The sequence below is a fragment of the Odocoileus virginianus genome, chromosome 1 (assembly GCF_023699985.2).
Source record: "Odocoileus virginianus isolate 20LAN1187 ecotype Illinois chromosome 1, Ovbor_1.2, whole genome shotgun sequence".
NCBI lineage: Eukaryota > Metazoa > Chordata > Mammalia > Artiodactyla > Cervidae > Odocoileus > Odocoileus virginianus.
In genome coordinates this window covers 36,154,479-36,172,947 of record NC_069674.1, presented here as the reverse complement: position 1 = coordinate 36,172,947, position 18,469 = coordinate 36,154,479, and the positions used below count along the sequence as shown (strand labels likewise).

At 34.4% G+C, this 18,469-nt stretch overlaps 1 protein-coding gene across 4 annotated transcripts in view; it reads right to left on the bottom strand.

Moving 5' to 3' along the window:
• Positions 1-2,994: 2,994 nt before the first annotated feature.
• CDK13 (cyclin dependent kinase 13) overlaps positions 2,995-18,469 on the bottom strand; it is a 119,655-nt gene continuing 104,180 nt past the window's right edge. The window contains exons 10-15 of one of the 4 annotated variants that reach the window (XM_070466705.1): positions 15,192-15,308; positions 14,491-14,622; positions 10,293-10,340; positions 8,571-8,776; positions 5,019-5,471; positions 2,995-4,427 (exon numbers count right to left, since the gene is read on the bottom strand). In XM_070466705.1, coding sequence (XP_070322806.1) covers positions 3,577-4,427; positions 5,019-5,471; positions 8,571-8,776; positions 10,293-10,340; positions 14,491-14,622; positions 15,192-15,308 — 1,807 coding nt within the window. In that variant the 3' untranslated portion in view covers positions 2,995-3,576. The remainder of the gene's footprint in view (positions 4,428-5,018; positions 5,472-8,570; positions 8,777-10,292; positions 10,341-14,490; positions 14,623-15,191; positions 15,309-18,469) is intronic. The other 3 variants (XM_070466720.1, XM_070466714.1, XM_070466724.1) reach the window with 3 other exon arrangements.

The window sequence follows — 18,469 nt, the reverse complement described above, 5'->3', positions numbered from 1 at the left end:
AAAAGTCATCTGTTAAAACTAGTTGTTCGGTATTTTAAATGTAATTATTTTAACAAAAGTACTTTAACAGTTAATTTTCTCATTTAGAAGCATTTACTACAGAATTCAGATATACCTAAGAACAACCCTGGTAATCCAAATCTTATTTTTCTTAGCTGTAAAGAGATGGACCAGATTTTAGACTTTGGGGACATCCTACTCAGACTTTTAAAATATCAAAATCATTAACCTAGGGAATCACTGAATCTTTATTCAAATCTCGTATGTCAGCTTTACCTAAAAAGAAAGGCAGGGGCCAGGTAAGGGAAAATCTAAAATTAGACTAAGTTCATACCAAATACAAAAAAACCTTAACTCGGAAATACTAGAAAGATTAGTTTGGAAGCATTTAGGCCATTTATCTTCTATTTTTCTTAAGAAATCTTGATACTTCTTACCAGTTGAGTTGCAAACTAGTCAGATCCAATTTAAAGTTTGCTTTCATCACTGAATTTCCAATTGTTCTATTTTTCCAGAACTTTGTCTCTATTCAAATTTGACTTCAAAATTTTACATAGACACATTTTTCTTACTTTCATGTATGAGTAATTTAGATACAGCTGAAGAGTTGCAAATACTACTTTGCTTTTTAAATATTCCTGCTCACTATCAGTCCACTGGAAGTATTACTTAAAGCCTTTCATGTTGATTGATGTACCCCAAGTACTAGAATAGTACCTGGCACTTGGTAGGCACTGAATATTTACATAGAGTTAAGCTCTGAATCATAGCTAAAGCCCTATCCTAATTCACATTCCACAAACTATTAATCAATAAACCCTTAACATGAGTCTTTTAAAATTTCATGGATGACTGGGACTCTCCAAAAAATAATGGATTGAAGACTTGGGAAACATACTGAGTTATACATGCAGAAAAAGCTGCTGTATCAAGAAATACATAAGGGAATTTCACATGGGAAATAATAAATATTTTCTTCTTTTAATAGGTCAATTTTTTGTATTTTCATCTCATTTGCAATCTGACTTACCTGTTTCTTCCCAAAAATATTTTATGCTCCTTCAATTTCACTCAAGAATACTGATTACTGCAGTTATAACATACAGAATTATTGATTTCATAGCCCTGCTCTTTTCATTAATCCAAATTTACTTTAGTATTAGATGATACAGAAGAAGGCATCAAGATTTTTACCATATTTCATCAATTTTAAGAAGCTGCCTTCCATATAACATCTCCGAACTTGGGAACTGTCTTAGCCTTGAGTTGTGTTTAACTGGCAACATTTTTCCTAACTAGTGTATCTTACAATCAATGCTGTCTTAGGGTAGTATCAGGAGCTGTAGTTCAAATTTTCGACCTCAAGCAACAATTTCCTTGTCCTCCCAGCCACTCTCCCAATATAAATATATAACTGAAATGTTAGGAAAAACTATCCAAACACAATTCAATTTTATATAAAATATTTAATTTTTAAAACACAGGCTATTCATGTCACATAAATAACTTCAATTTTAGGTTAGCTGCTATGGTCAGCAGAATTATCAAGTGTGACTATTAAGAATAACTTAGATACTGTCACTTATAGGAAAGTCTAAAGCTCTAAGACTCACCATATTAAAATTCTGGATACTTGAATACTGTAGCTATTTTGCTAAATTTCAAAATATTTCTTCACTTCCTGCAATGTAGTTTTAGTATAAGTTGTTAGTATTCAATATTCAAATAAAAGCATAATAATTTTCTTTCATTCGCTTCTCAACAAAAAAATTCCATCAAAAGATAAAATGGTCAACTGACATAAACTCATTTTATAGCAGTAAAATGGTAAACTATTCACCTTAAGATAATCCTATTGTCACCAAACTATAATGCTTTCCATATACTGTTTTGAAATGAACGTTCACAAGTCAGAGGGCACAAGATTAAAAGACTGACTTTGGAACTGGAGCAATATTCATTCAATAACAGTTGTTCCAATTTAAGATTTCAATCAAAAAATAAGTTACCAGGAGAACGATTTAAACAAAATGGTTAATTGGCATTTAGTGCTAATGAAAACACTGGTTATTCACCTTTGGTTCCTTTCTAGGATTACTGTAACGGTACTATAATGGAACATGTGTTTGAGTGTGCACAGAGACTTGACACCATTACAGTTTAAACAAGGGTTAGCCCATCATTCTAAGTGAACTAAAATAGGTACTCTAGGCGTGGCAGACGGAGTGGTAAACCTTACAGAAAGTGAGAGAGAGAATGAGGGGCTTTCGCACTACTTTTTCTTTTTACATCAATAAATTCAATCTAGGCAATGTTTCTAGTTAACCAGTAAAGTGAACAGAGTTAACTTTGTGTTAAATGGCAATTATATAATTTGAACAGTGGTGTTTGCCACCCCTCCCCCCATGAACTTTAACTGAATTATGCAAATTGTTATTAAGCCTTGTTTCTTTGCTACTGCCCTCCAATTACCCATGACAAAAGGAAACAGGGACAATGTGGCAGCCTGAAAGAAAACAATACTCTAAAATGCTCACTTAGCTATTACTTTCCACCGTTTAAATGACAGAACTTTTTAGAACTTTTTCTCAGAAGTAACAGAAGGTGCTGATGGGAGCTGGACTTTTATTCTCTGCTCTCACTCCCCTGTCAAGAGAAGGTGGTGTTGGAAGGTAACACAGCCCAAAGAAAAGGAGAAAGTGTGACAGGCAGAGGGAATGGACCTGACAGGAACTGAACAGGCAGCCCCTGGATGCTTGAGAGCTCTCTGCCTCTTCAATACAATACACTGATTCCCTTTAGAAGACAGATGGGTGTAAAGGTTTACTACTTTTTCAGACCTTAAGCTTACCTGTTAAGGCACTTACTTACCCTCCCCACCCCACCCATATTTTTCATATAAAACCCACTATTTCATTTGAATGCATTTTGCTAGGCTATGATAATCTGCAAAATAAACCAAAAATAACGCTGACCATTCTTTATATAAAACTGTTGCATCAAGAGAAAGGCTGTGTTTTATTTTCTGAAATGAGCACAAGTACACCTTTCACAATAACACTGAAAGCAGGTGCGAAGACTGACAGTGACCTCTGACTAAAGGAGCTTTGTAAAAAGAAAATACCAAATAAATCAGTGCCCTTTCTGATTGCTGTAAAACTGGGGGGGGGAGGAGGACGGGGGGGGACTGGGTGCTTGTTACATAAAAGTTGGTCCAAACTTACAAAAAAGCACAAATGTGCATAGTTCAGAAGATCTGCAAGAGGGCCATAAAAGACTTTTTATGTCCCTAAGATTAGCATCCACTTAAAACTGCAAGAATACAAAATAAAATCGTTAACTAGAATTTGTGAAGATGTACAATCAATAGATCTAGGTTTTAGAACAGCATGAATTTAAGCAAAGGTTTTTTTTTTTTGTCTTTTTTTTTTAACTATTGTATGCAAGACCCTTTTCCACATAAAAATAAAGCTGTTGTTGAATTAATATTATTCAAGTCTCTTGGATTGCTGCTTTAAATTGCAGCTAGAAAAGTCTTTCCAGATAAAAATGATGTGCCTGAGGAAAAACAGATACTCAGTATGGTAACCCTCTGCCTCGACCTCTGCCAGCTGATGTGCTAATGTGTCCCCTGTATCCTTGTGAATAGCCAGGTCCTTGGGCAGGAGAAGTCCAGGTCTGTCCATGCATGAGGCCATGGCCACCTGGGTTTTCCTGTAAGTTACCACCATAGTTATAGTTGTGCATCTTTGCTGGCAGAGGATGAGTACTCTCCGGCCCTGTGGAAGGGTCACTGCTGTTAGCCAGCACTGCAATGGGGCCATGGCTATATTCAAATCTATGGTCCTTGTCTCCACTAAACAACATGGGGCCTGTATTGAGGTAAATGTCTCCGTATCCAGCTACCGAACTGCGAAATGACTCGGAAAAGGCAGAAGGCTGAGGTGGACCACTAGAATGAGATGAAGTAGTACTGTAGTTATCCAAGGACTGAATATCTGAGTTTCCCATGAAACTACGTCGTTCCAGTGGTGGAGCAGAGGCGCTTCCAAGACCGTCATTGCTAACATAAGGAGCAGAAGAGAAAGAAGAGGATCCAAAATTGTCCTTGTAGTCTGAAGAAGGTACATAAGTATCTCCTGCTTGGTAATCAATACCACTTTCTCTTTTGGGGTCATCCTGGGGCTGATGCTGAGCAAGGAGCTGTAACAGGGCTGCTTTTACTCCGGCATGAGGGTCAGTTAACGAAGAACTAGTGGTGGGTACGTGCTGGTTTTCTGTCCGGTAATCTAGATCTTCTTCAGTGACTGGCGGTGGTTCTGGAGGTTCAGGAGGTCGCTGATCAGGAGGCAGAATACGAGGCCGGTCCGGTTCTGGTGTGAGCTCCAATAGCCTCATATCTTGGTGCTGGATCAGGTCATCTTGCCCTAAGTGAAACAAAACGAAAAAGAGAGTTGAAAGTTACCATGGAAAACAAAATTTTCAAAATACTCAATGTTTCCTAAATGGCATAAGAAGTTCCATCTCTGGCAAAAAAACAACCAACCAACCAAAAACTCAAACAAAAACCACCCAAAAGTCAAATGAAAAATTAAAAGGTATATGTAAGTACTAACATTGCCTGCTACCATTTGAGTTTATGGTGACAGAAAAACTGTACTGTATTTGACTTTTAAAAGTCATCTCAAATGTACCTATCTATGGCTTGAACAAAAGCTACTACATATGTGAAGCTTCTGCTTTGGTCAATCATCCAGTTATAACTGGAGTAAAAGATTACTTTTTTAGCATAGATTACAAGAGAAACATCTACAGCATTCATATGAGTTCTACTACCCACAGACAAAGAATCAATTCCTAGGAGTATACAGACTAAGAAACCAACCTATAACCAGTAACCTGAGTATTTTCAGGACATCAGCTAGCAAAGCTAAACAATACACATTACAGATAATCATCAACAGCAAGAAAAGAGACTGAGAGCAGCCAGGTCCGTGGTCTGCTGTCTGCACACTCACCCGACGCTGGCGTGCTGGGTTCTGGAGGCGGCCGGAGCTGTAATGGTGCTTCATGTCCCGACCCATTTTCCCTCTCTTCCAGCAGCACGTCTTTCTGCTTTGACTGCTGAGCCTTTATTAACTGAGTCAAGAGAACCGCAAATGCACTCTGCACAGCCGCCTGGGCCGCATCAGGCTCCACTTTAGGCTGCATGTTCTGAGAAGAAGGCTGACTTCCTCCCAATGGTTTCGAAGACTCCTGTTGTGGTGTTGATGGATCTGTCTGTTTTTCACCTGTTGCCAAAATTCCAGCAGGAAGGTTTATTTTATTTAGCTGCTGCTGAGTCTCAGAGTTTACCTTAATGTTCAACACTTGGACAAAATCAGCCATATTAACACTTGTTTTAGACTGTAGTAGGTTTAGCAGAATTGCCAATTCACTGTGGTTTAACTGCTGTCCAGGGCCTGTTTTTACTAAAGACAAAATTTGTATTGGTTAGAATTGCCATAATTCATAGCTCCCCCACCCCACAAAATGCCTCTGTATTACCATATTAAAATGTACATGTGTGGGACAGTGTTTAAGAAATATTGTGAAAAGGGAATCTTATTCTAGTTCAATTTCATGTACATTTAAGATGTTAAGTGCACATAAGTTAAAACAAAGATGAAAAAGAACTGCAGCCCATTTTGAATAAATTATCTTTACGGGTAAATACTTCAAACGGAAAATCAAGACCAGCATTAGAAGCCCATACTATAGACATGACCAGGAAATCGCACCTGTGAATGGGCACTGGTGATGATGACAGCTACAATTTCAGGTTACTCTCTGAGCATATCCTTTATTCCTCACAACAACCGTATAAGGCATGCTTAATTACTGGCCCCACTTTTAAAAAAAAACAAAACAAAAAAAACTGAAGAAGAAACTGGTATCCAGAGAGACTAAATAACTTGCTTAAGGTCACAAACTCTCTAAGTGGCAGAAATGAGACTTGAACCCAGATATTCTGATTCCAGAGTCTGAACTTTAAACCATTTTCTATACTGCTCGTCTAAAATAATGCTTCTTTTTTAAGAACCTAAGCTTATCTTTGCAGTAAATTCAAACTGGATTTTATAGACTGACTGATATAATGTCTTTTATTCAAATTGCTTTTATTTAAAGTTAAGCCCTCTGGGTAAATTAGGAACTTCTACAGAATCATGAGTGTCATGTACATATATGTGTGTGTGTGTTTATAGTCACTCGGTCGGTCCAACTTTTTGCAACCCTTTGGACTGTTGCCCACTGGGTTCCTCTGTCCATAGAATTTTTCAGGCAAGAACACTGGAGTAAGTTACCATTTCTGACTCCAGGGGATCTTCCCTACCTAGGGATCAAACCCGTATCTCCTGCGTCTCCTGCATTGCAGGCAGATTCTTTACCCAAGACATCAGGGAAGGCTATTTACATATAACATGGCATTAACTCATCACCTATAAAACAGGTTTTCTTTCTTTTTCTAATTTTCTATTTAGACTTGTGATGGTTTATATAGGTTCTTATGCAGCAAACTTACCTGAGTCATACGTAACACAAAGGCCCTGTACGTAATACCATATACATTAAGTGATAATACAGATACTGATAAGCAATTTCTATAACCACAGATGACAGACTAATAGAATTCTAAGATGAAAAAGTGATGATTAATTCTATTTTTAATATATTCTATTTACATATTTTAGATATTCATTGTTTCTTAGTATTTTTTTAGATTAATTGAAAACAAATTCTTGAGAGTTCTTATGATCTGTAGTTATTAGTAAGGAATTGTGCTTATTTGCTACCCTGTTAAGAGCCAGTTTTCCTCATTTTCCCTTTCACTTCTCTATTAGCAGATGCAGTCTCCATGTGAGCTCAGAGTACACTTTAATTATGGTGTCTCATCTACAGAAAGGATATTTTTAGTTCATGACACTTACTGGTGATGTGAAAAAAATGGAGCTAAGAAGATTCATTCCTATTTCAAAAAACTAGAATAACAGCGACAGTTTGAATAGAGAAGAAAGAGAAGAAGAAAAAAATGAAACTCTACCATTAACAGAGTTATAAACATGTAGAGCTAAGAAATAATATAAAATGAGCCCAGATTTCATTTTTAATCAGCTAAAATAAGAGTACAATAACTATCTTCTATTCCACTAGTCTTGCCAGTGGAATAAGGACATCAGTTCCATGAAGAGAAGTAGAAATAAAGACCTGGTATTTTTCTTAAGGAATATGACAACTGTTACCTGGGACAAGTGACCACCATCCAAATTACTTATAATCATCTCAAAGCTTTTTTCACTAGTTGATGGTATAAAACAAGTGACACAAACACAAACCAAGAAAACTTCTGTTGCTTCTCTTTTGTCTTTCTCCAAGTTTTACTATTTTAAACATGAAGAGAAATGATATTAAACTCGATATAGATAGCCCTCACTTTGTACAACAAAGGTGTAATATTCACACAAAGGTGTGATATTCCTAAGCTACGAATATCAAGTATTTTCATGTACAAGGGGAATTCACTATTTCAAGAAACTCTAAAGAATACTTCTGAAAAACAAGTCACTAATTTTCATTTTTAAAGTAACATTAACACTTTATGTAGTCTGACCAAGGTCAGTCAAGTCTAAGCTTGTAGATCATATGAGAAAGTATTAAAGGTAATCTTCCTCAAGCTTTCTCAGCTAGTCTACTCTATATTATACTTAACCACCAAAAGTTCAATCTGATCCACAGATGTGTTTTAATCAACTAACTCATCAGTCAATATTTACTCATCTCTTAATAAGTTTAGGACTATTTTTCATGTTTAATAAAACACCACACACACGTGTATTTATTTTTATCATATCTGTCTTCATAAAAAAATTAAAGTGAAAGTTTTCTGGATTCTTGAGGCAAAATGAGGGAGTGGACTCTATTTTTTTGTTAATTGAAGACACTTCTAATAACACTGAAGAGATTGGTTTCTCATAAAAAAGCTTACTCTTGTAACAGATTGAATCAGAGGAAAAATTTAAGTTTCCTCAAAATACCCTTCTTTATCATACTTCAAATCATTTTGGACACAATGTCAGATTTCAGTCTGAAATTCTGTAACAGAGTGGGAAATATTTTAAAAGTGATCTGAGGACATTATAAACGGTATGAAAGAGCTTCTAGTATGATTTCTGACTGTTTTCTTGTATCTTTCGTCCTCCTCCTCAAGAGCATCCACAGACACTGAATGCAGAGCCTCAAAAAACAGTGTTAGTAAAAGATTTACTGACTCTTGCACCAAGGGAAAAACTAGAGAATTCCGACCAATCACTAATCATATGTAATTTGATAGTTAATAAATTAATCTTACCTTGAGAGTGCTTAATATTATGTTGCTATAGCAGTGAAACATCTGTACTAGCACAACCAAATAATAAGGAAATGTTAAATTCAGTCCTCATCTTTTATCCACAAGAGCTTTAACACTACAGCAATATAGTTAATGGCAACCACAAAACAATGTGAAGCAAACCAACCCATGAAGTATTACTGACCAGGTGCTACATTCGAGTTGCCCTGAGATTTCAGCTGTGAAGACGGCAGCACACTCTGAGGTGTGCTAGTTCTGCTGTCATCCATGCCCAGAGACAAGTCCTTTCTGGGGGCTTTAATTGTGGAAACATCATCAGTCATGCCCATCTGCTTCTGTCGTCTTCGCTTTTTACTCCATAATTCATGACAATCTTGCCATAATGGAAGGCTGGGGGCAAAAAGTATTAAATTGTTTGTCAACAGCATCTCTTAACAACAACAACAAAATGCTAATACTTAGCGTATGCTAATATACAGCAAATATATAGCAAAATGCTAATATACAGCACCAAAGCTGCCACCCCGACTCCCCTGCAAGTTTTCTTGAAGATTTCACACACAGGTCTTATAAATCCTCCAACACAAATCATCCACATGTCTGTACAGATTTCACCTATACAGACAAACTGTTTTTCTGTGGCTTCTGTATAATCAATGAATAAAAACTTATTAAAACTATGAATGAAGAGTAAATGTTCATAAAAGTAGGTTACTATTATCTTTGGTGCAATCTTTTAAAGCCAATTCTCACACTGTACATTATACACTGAATAGGACATGAAAAAAAGGTGAAAAATATGCCACTTGCAGAAAATAGACACAGAATTAATAAGTAGCAGAGGCTAGGACATAACGTTTGTGAAAAACTTTCTAGTATGAGCTTTTTACTTTTTGATATCCTCTTATTTGCTTCTATAATCAAATGCTCTAGAATTAAACTGATGCTAAAGAGGAGTTTCAAAAACAGATTGTAATCCAGGCTTATCACTGATACTTATCATTGAGAGTTTTGAATAACTAGCAACTATCAAAGTTATCCACAATTCTCAAACAATTTTTTGTGTAATTTCACAGAATTCACAACACTGAAGAATAACTTTTGCTTAAGAAAGACTTAAATATTTGATTTATAAATATTTTCTTCTTACCCTAATAAAAAATCCAATGGGAAGTTACAATGATATCTATTTTAAAGATAAGAAAATTGAGGCTTGGAAAGGTTAATAAACTTGCCCAGAATATCTATAAATTCCCTTAAGCAGCCCCAACCTAATCTTCAACCTGGATATGTTTACCTCTAGGGATACAAGAAGATTTTCTGATGGGGTATACCTGAAATTGTTCTAAAAGTTCCATATCCATGTGTCCGCTTTCCTAAAACTGATCTTTGAGAAGGGCCTGCATGTTCAGAAAGTTCTTTCACACGTCCTCTTTCACAGTTTTATCTCATGTTATAAAATAAAGGCATATGCAACAATATTGTCGAATCTTAGCAATATAATATTAAATTTTTTAAAAAAGTCATTCCCAAAAGATTACAAACAGCATGACACTTTCATAAAATTAAAAGCAACTAAAATTGTAAAATGTAACTTGTTATGAGTACATTTAGATGGCAACAAAAAGTATATACAAAAGAAAACAGGGATGATGGTTACCTCCAGTGGAGGAACGCAAGGGGGATAGGTCATGGGCGGAGAGGATAGGATATGAGTAACATAAGTTATTGTCAAGGTTCGAGCTTTTATTCGGTAAGTTCATGGCTGCTTATTAACATCATTTAAAATAACTAAGTGACTAAAAGAATAAAAGAGAGCCATGCATGGACCAATGATGAGTGACACAAGAATTATGATTAAACCAAGTCTATGCACCTGAGGTCCAAAAACAAAACAAAGGCATACCTCTCAGTCATCTTACTATGATGCATTGCCTCAGCGTGTAAAAACCTCCTGGAGTAACAAACAAAGGGACAATTTGAAATATTGATATTGGGAAGCTTTAAGGCATCATAAACCTGCCAAAGACTTTCCTTTCTGTATCTGTGTGTGTATGTGTGTCTGTGTGTGTCTCTACATACATGTGTTATAAGGTATGTAACCTTAGCCACTGTTGGGGTTATTCTGAATTCAGACATACCGCAGTACTGTAGTAAGGGGGCTAGAGTGATTTTATTTTTTCCATGTTGATGTTCAGAGAATGCATTGCTCTTGTGGGAGAGTCCCATGAGAATACAGCAAAGAAACCCACTAAAGAGGGATTTTGTTCCCTTCCACAATTTAAAGGTAAGAGACTTGTTATGGATGATCTCAACACTAGGAAAGATAAACATTACCCAACAAATAGTAATAGGTTAGTGATGCTATTAGATGTACTGGGAATGTTTCCAGGACAACCAAACTTTTAATGTGCTTTTTTCTAAACGTTCAAATACAGGCTCAGGCACTTATTGTGTCTCATAGGCAAGTAACTTGACCTCTGTGCCTCACTTTCCTTATCTTTAAAAACGGAGTTAACAAGACAATCTACCGTGTGGAGTAGAAGTAAATGTATGTTAACATATGTAAGCACCTGGACAGTGCCTTTCACACAGCAAGCATTATATTCATATTTCATCATTCAGAAAGGTAGTTTGAAAGTATTTTGTATTTAATCAAATCACAACATATTTATTCCATTTACAGTTGATCATATTTATCTTATGAATTGTTTAAAGCCTTTTACTGGCTTTTAAGGAAAAATAACATTATAGACTAGTTGCTAGCCTAATCCACTTTTTAGCAAAGTGCACTATTTCATTACATACATTAAAAAAGTTTGACAGGATATCTAGTAAAATTAATGAAATTTATTTTTAATACTATACTCATTTGATTATTCCTAAAAAACTGTTAACAAGAGTTTAATACATATGCCATTTCCCAAAGCAATACCAATGCCTTTCTTTATAGTTCTCACCTTCACATTTTACAATTTTAACTACCATTACATAAGAAAATAATAAAGAGATATGTTATACTATGTATATAGCCTTTTATTTAAATATCACATCAATATCATCATAATTTCAACCCGACTGCTTTAGTGATGTAACTGATAAAGATAAATCCCATAATTTATTACTGGTTGAATAGAATTTTCACCAAAATGTGTACTAACATGTTTATTTTTAATGGAAAAATATAGTCCAGTGTGTTCTGATAAAAATTAAATCAATTTAGGTTATGTGTTTGACAGTATGAACAGAGTTTCCTACAAGGTTATGTGGCAAATATTTTCCATAAATCAAATGGGATGCATCTACAGTTTCCAGATTCTGACAAAAGCATATATTTTTAATATGTAATAAGAAATGCAATTTAACAAATGCATTAATTGGTTAAGTAGCACTGAAATTACATGCTGACTTCCTAAGTGCAAATAAAAGAAAAAGTAACAAGTATAAGAAGTCATGTAATAAATATTGGTAAAGTTCTTTGGTTTATTCTCTCAAAATTTGAAAAAAATAAATGATTAATGACTGGTTAAGAAATCTTTTCCAAGTCATGTGGTTTCTAATTCTTTGCTGTCAAGAAAATTAGAAAAAGACTCTTAAGTTGACATCTGAAAGGTCATTAAAATAATTTTTGATGACGGAGCACTGTGATCTTCGGGACATAATATCTAAGAAGTTCAAAAAACTCAGTGATTTAACTATGACAAAACTCCATCCAGTCTCAAATGCTTATTTTAAAAGGGTACTTAGAAAATTTTTAAAATTACCATTAATGTGGAACTACGTCTCATTCTAGAATATGTAACATTAACAGATATGCAAATCACTTGAAAAAAAACTCAACTCTATTTCATTAAGGTTGTATCTCTGATAAAATCTATTATTAGTTTTTTTTTTTACTAAAATATGCACTACTGATTAATTAAGAAGAAAAAGCTTTGTAGTTAGAGGAAATTTTTAAATTAAATTCCCACTCATATATATATACTTATTTTAAAGAAGTACAACAGGGTAATCAATAAAATATTTTCAAGCATAAATATATGCTACATTAAAAACCTGCAAAAGCAATGTAAGTTCATACATACACACACAAAAACCCAATGATGTCCAACTGTTGAAAAGTCTGTTCATACATTTCTAAGTGAATATTGATTAATATCAAATGCTAAGGTATTTTGATTCCACTAGATACATTTACAAGATAACTGCTGTATTTAAAAGTATCTACAATTACATACTGAAAGTTGTATCTTTTGCAACTATTTAAACCCTTGATTTTAAAAGTTTAGATGGCAGTTTAAAATGTGCTCAATCCAGTTTTACCAGAATTTTTTTTGTGTGGACCACTTAAACCAAGAAATCAATTCAGTACTACCAATGGGAGAAAAATTACATTACATTCCTCTTGATATTATATAGCAAGAAATACATATCATCACCCTAAGTAGTATTCTTGCTAAAAAAAAACCAAAACTACACTCCAATTACTGGTTACACTAGTTCTGATCATGAGGAAGTAATTAAAGCCAGACTGTAGAATGCTTTACAAAATAGCTAGCTCATCAAAAATGTCAATGTCATAAAAGTCTTCCCTGGAGACCGAAGAGACATGACAACTAAATGAAATGTGTGAGCTTGGAATAAATTCTTCACCCAAAAAACCACACCAAAACAAAACAAACAAAAAACAGAGTATAAAGGCAATTATTGGGCCAACTAGATAAATTTGAATATAAACTATTAGATATTTAAATGTTAAATTTCCTGTGTTTCATAATGATATTGTAGTTATACAGAATAAACTCCTAGTTCTTATACATAACATGGTGAAAGTGAAATGTTATTTCCACAATAATCAAATAGTTCGGGGAAAAAGATACAGAGTGCTAAATATGTCCAAATATCACTTAAGTGTTGAATCTAGATGAAGGATATATGAATGCTCATTGTATTATTCTATTTTCTGTATAGAGTTGAAAATTTTCAAAATCAAAAGTTAAAAGGGTTGTACTAAAGCCAAAATTTCAAGACTGCTGACATATACTATAAGCAAAAAAAAAAATCCATGAAACAATTCAACAGTGAGTGATTCAGGTTCCTCAGCATGTCAGATGATGCCTTTCAAAACATCTCACAAAGGCTATTCATATACAGTTCAATAAAAAGTAAAGCCAAGTATGATGGATCTCACAGAACTGTAGTAAGACCAGTTTCATTAATTAAGCAGAAGAGTCAGGATTTGAACACCAAAGCCCATGTTTGTTCATTCACAATATGCTAGCTGTTATTACATAGACACACTTTGTTGTTATAGGAACAGGTTTGCTTTCATGACACTCATCATTTTCAAAATTACTAACAAAATCTCTACAAACTTTCCAGGTTCTATCAAGAAGAATGAAATGGACTGCTTTATCCCCTTCCCCAAATCAATCCTAGAGAAATTACAGGAACCACAAAGGAGTGAAAGAGTCAAGAACTCAGCCATTCTGACTCCCATACTCTATGCATTGCCTGCCTCCCAACCCCAACAACAGACAGTAAACTCATTCTATACAGGTTTTTGATGCTAATATTCTTTCATGCAGTGATAAGGATTATCTATTGTATAGTCTGCTAAGGAGTATTTCAGAACCTCTTTTTGTTATAGAACTAACTCGAATTTGATAGCTGGCTTCACCCTTTACTAGATTTGTATTCTTGGGCAAGTTTCTTAACCTCTCTGAACCTGTTTGCATCTCTGTAAAATGGCGATAATAATACGCACTTCCTAAGATTATAAAGATTAATGCACTATACACTGAGAAATGCTTAGCACAGCACTCAAGATTTTAGCTACAGCAAGTAATATTGATAGAAGCAGTACTACAATAGCAGCAGCAGTGACTTGTTTTTAAGCGTTGAACTATATTAATAAAATTAGCTACAGGAAAGCTGCTTTTACTGGTCTGATGTTTAGTTGAACATTTGATGTGCAAATTATATGTACTAGTGCTATTCTATTTATTTTTCTTTTGACTTAACTAACCACAGAATAGCTTGATCGTAACATACAGATATTATTAACATTGTCCAAATTTTGCATATGATAAAAAGTTACTTACTCTGGTGGAGGCATTTTTGAGGGTTCCACATCCCGCAGGAACTCACACTGAAGAGCCTGCTCTGCAGTGCAGCGCTTACTAGGATCCAAGGCGAGCATGTAATCAAATAAGTCTAGTGCGGCTGCAGGAATACTGGCATGAGAGGATTACAAGTCACGCGAGTTCTTTGACTCAAGTTTAATGTTTCTGTAGGAGCTTAAACATTAGCATTTTGTAACATGTTTGCAACAGTTTATTCCAATAAGTTACAAATCTTCCTTTGAAGAAATGCGTATTTTTTTACATAATTTTGTAAATTATTCTAAATAATTTGAAAACTGGCAAACAATAGCATATTTACTACTCTGTGGGCAATTTGCTGTTTTAACATTAACTAAAAACTGAACAGAATAGTTTCCTACAACAAAATAAAAAACTGAATTCAAGTATCTTGAAAACTGTTTCATTAAAATTTTAAATGATATTGTTAAACTTCTCTCAGGTAAACACTAAATCAAACACACAACCCCAAATAACTGATTTCATAATGATGGTGAAATGCTTATTTGCATGTAGCAAAGGGACATTCAAAATTAAATGATATAGTAGAATTGTGATAGGTCTACCTTAGGTCAACAGAGGCTAGAGTGACATTTAGAATTCTAAAGAAGTAACTTTGTAAAAATCAATGCAATATAGATGTTTAAGCATCCCCTTCTTACAAAACAAATTCTTCTCTTAACTTTCGACGATATTGCTTCTTTGGTTTCATGGTGTTGAAATATGGTAGTTTGATTACATCAGGCCACACAGCAGGACATGGACTCCCACATATACGGCTAAACAACACACAAAAAGAAGTACATCAATATAAACTACATGGAAAAAATAATACATACAACTGCTATACAAAACAACTCCTTTTTAAATATACAAAAGCTGAAGTTCTGATATAATGTATAAAAGTTTCATTAAATATTTTAGTCATCCCGAATAAACTGTTTTAAGAATTTCTTTTCAGTGAATGCTTCTAGCACTCTATAAACATCCCAATTTCTAGCAAGAAAACCTTCATATTTGCAAAATCAAATCTTAAAGACACAGGTAATATTCAAAAGGTTGAGCATATTTGGAACCAAAATTTTAAATTTTTATACCAATTGAGGAACTAGAGTTTAGTATATGTATTCTCTGGTTTTGCAGGCACCTATCATTACCACTTCTCATGAATATAATGAAGTCTGCAATAACAGCAGAAAACATTTCCTACCTTGAAGACACTAACTAAACAGTATAGACTGCTGCTGAATTTGATCAACTAGAGAACCCTAAAAGTCACATTCCCGAAACACAGTTCTTCAATTTCAGTAGTGCCTCTGATTTCAAGGTATTTAGAATGTTTAACTGCTTTACTCTCTGTATCTTGAAATCCCTCACTATTCTTATAGTAAGTCCTTCATGAACTAAAGAAATGCTGTAACAGATAACTCTAGCTGATAAACATTTTAAAATGCTTTGGTAGTATGTAGATGAAAAACTGGTTAAATATGCTTAACTCAAGTATATTGAATCTCAGGAATAAATGTGTATCTTATGTAAAATTACCAGCTGACCTTCATATATAAAAAGAAAAGGTCCATGCATCACTGACTCAAAAGTAAAAATATTCTACACATACATAAATACACGTACTAAGGTACAGAAGCAAGTGACAACCAAAGTTGCCATTCTTCAGCAGACCTTAAGATCACTAATACATTAGAAACATTTATACCAGATGATGGGAGCATTTTTAAAGCTGTGTCACTGAAATTGTATTTTGTTTCAATACAGTTTAGGATTTTTGTAAATCCAAGCTTTTAAGATCTTACTCTTCAATATGCCTCTCTCTTCTTCCTTTCAATCTCATTCTCACAAGTTCCTCAAAAGGAGAGAAGGCCAAAAAGGAGCATGGCTCTCTATGATCAGGTCCCAAACTGTCTTCCTCATTCTCATCTTCCAATTCATCTCTCCACAGGCCAACCACTCCTGCATGTCTTTGTTCATACTCCTTTTTCCTAGATTCTACCTAGCTGAATCCTTTTCATTCCTGAAGATGCACATCAAAAATAATCTACGTACAATGTTTTCTGTATCCTCACTGTCCAGAATAGTCACTTTCTACATGCTCCTGATTTCTTTTGACACTATTTCATCCTGCTTTACATTTTAGTTGTTTACATGACTTTATCTTACTAAATTATGGTAACAGAATCACTCTTGCACTTTCATATACCACATAAATATAAATAATCAATCCCTCGCAGATTGATGTGCACCATAACAGAAGTATAAAATACACTGGAATAAAGAAAATTAAGGACACTTTAAACTACAAAAATATAAGAAAATGTACCTGAGTTAGAGAAGAGATACAGAATTTTGCCTACAACTCAAAGGATAAGTAAACAATAAACAGGTGGGAAAGGGAATAAGAGAAATATGTTACTGGCAAAGATTAGTGCACAGGCAAAGTCATGAAAATAGCAAAGTATAAACATTCGGGAGGCAAATCAAGGAAAGTGGTACAGGTGGAATTTGGGGCTACAGAGGCTTATTTGGAAACACAGACAGGGGTCACACAATAGTCTTATGAGGCAGACTCCTAACTACAATGAAGACAGACTCTGAAAACAAACTTTAGACCTAAACGCTATCTGTGTGGTATTGGTATAATTGTGCTGCTTAGAATCTGTTGCTCTTTTGTAAAATGGAGATTCATTTTATTTCAGAGCTGTGAAAGTAAATGATCCAGCATCTGGCTCATTAATAGCCTTATAATAGAAATCAGCTTCATTATCTCATAGCCAAAGACTTTTATGTATTCTGGGAAGATAGTTGACTGGGAAAGTTATCTAACTGGGAGCAGCATACAGGATGGAACACACATTCTAAGACAGGGAAAAATTTTAGAAATTAGGGAAGCAGACATGACAGCAATTGATAACTGCATTTTAGCAAAATCAGTGCCTGATAATCAATTAGCTATCCCTAAATCATTTTTGAAGACGTTCTGAAATGCATCATACGCTAAATCTCTAAATATCTGAGATCATTTATGGGAATCTATTTTGATCTGATTTATCTATTCTGATGTCAATATCATACGAAATTCGCTTTACATTTTTCTTAAGACAAGACAAACCCCACTATGTACTCATTTCTCTAATTATCCTTTTCAGGATTTCCTTACAGATGAATTGTAGAATCAGTACTGTCACATTCCAAAAGTAAGAGAATCCTTGTTGGGATTCAACACAGCTGCTCTGGATTAAAGAACTGTGATCTTTACAAAGCTTAATGTTTCAATTTTTATATTTCCTTTGGTTTTATACAAGCATCTCTCATTTTACTACACTTCTCATTTTTTAATTTAAACAGATTTCAAGTTTGTGGTAAGCTTGCGTCAGCAAGTCTACTGACACCATCTTTTCAACAGCATTTACTCACTTCATGTCTCTGCATCACATTCTGTTAATTCTCACAGTTATCTCAAATCCTCCTTCACAAGAAGTTTACAACTTGCTCAAGGCTCAAACGATGGTAGGTACTTTTAGCAATATAGTATTTTTAAATTAGGACATATACACATAATACTATTGCATATCTAACAGACTACAGTATAGTGCAAATATAACTTCATATGCATTGGGAAACCAAATAATTTTGTGAGTCACTTTACTTTGATACTCACTTTATCATGGTAGTTTATAACCAAACCTGCAATAGCTCCAAAGTTTACTTGTATCAAGTTCTTCAATTAGATTTGTGTTTCTTTTTATGGGGTTTAGTGTCATTTTTTGAATGTGTTCCTATCCCTACTGTATTTCCTAAGCAATAATTAGAAGAGTTTTGTTAATGGAAATGGTCAAAATGTGGCAAAAAATTTTTTAGAATGCCATCTGAGATCCTATGGTTCCTAATAGTTTTTTTAAATAGTTGTTTGTTTGAGGCTTTCCAG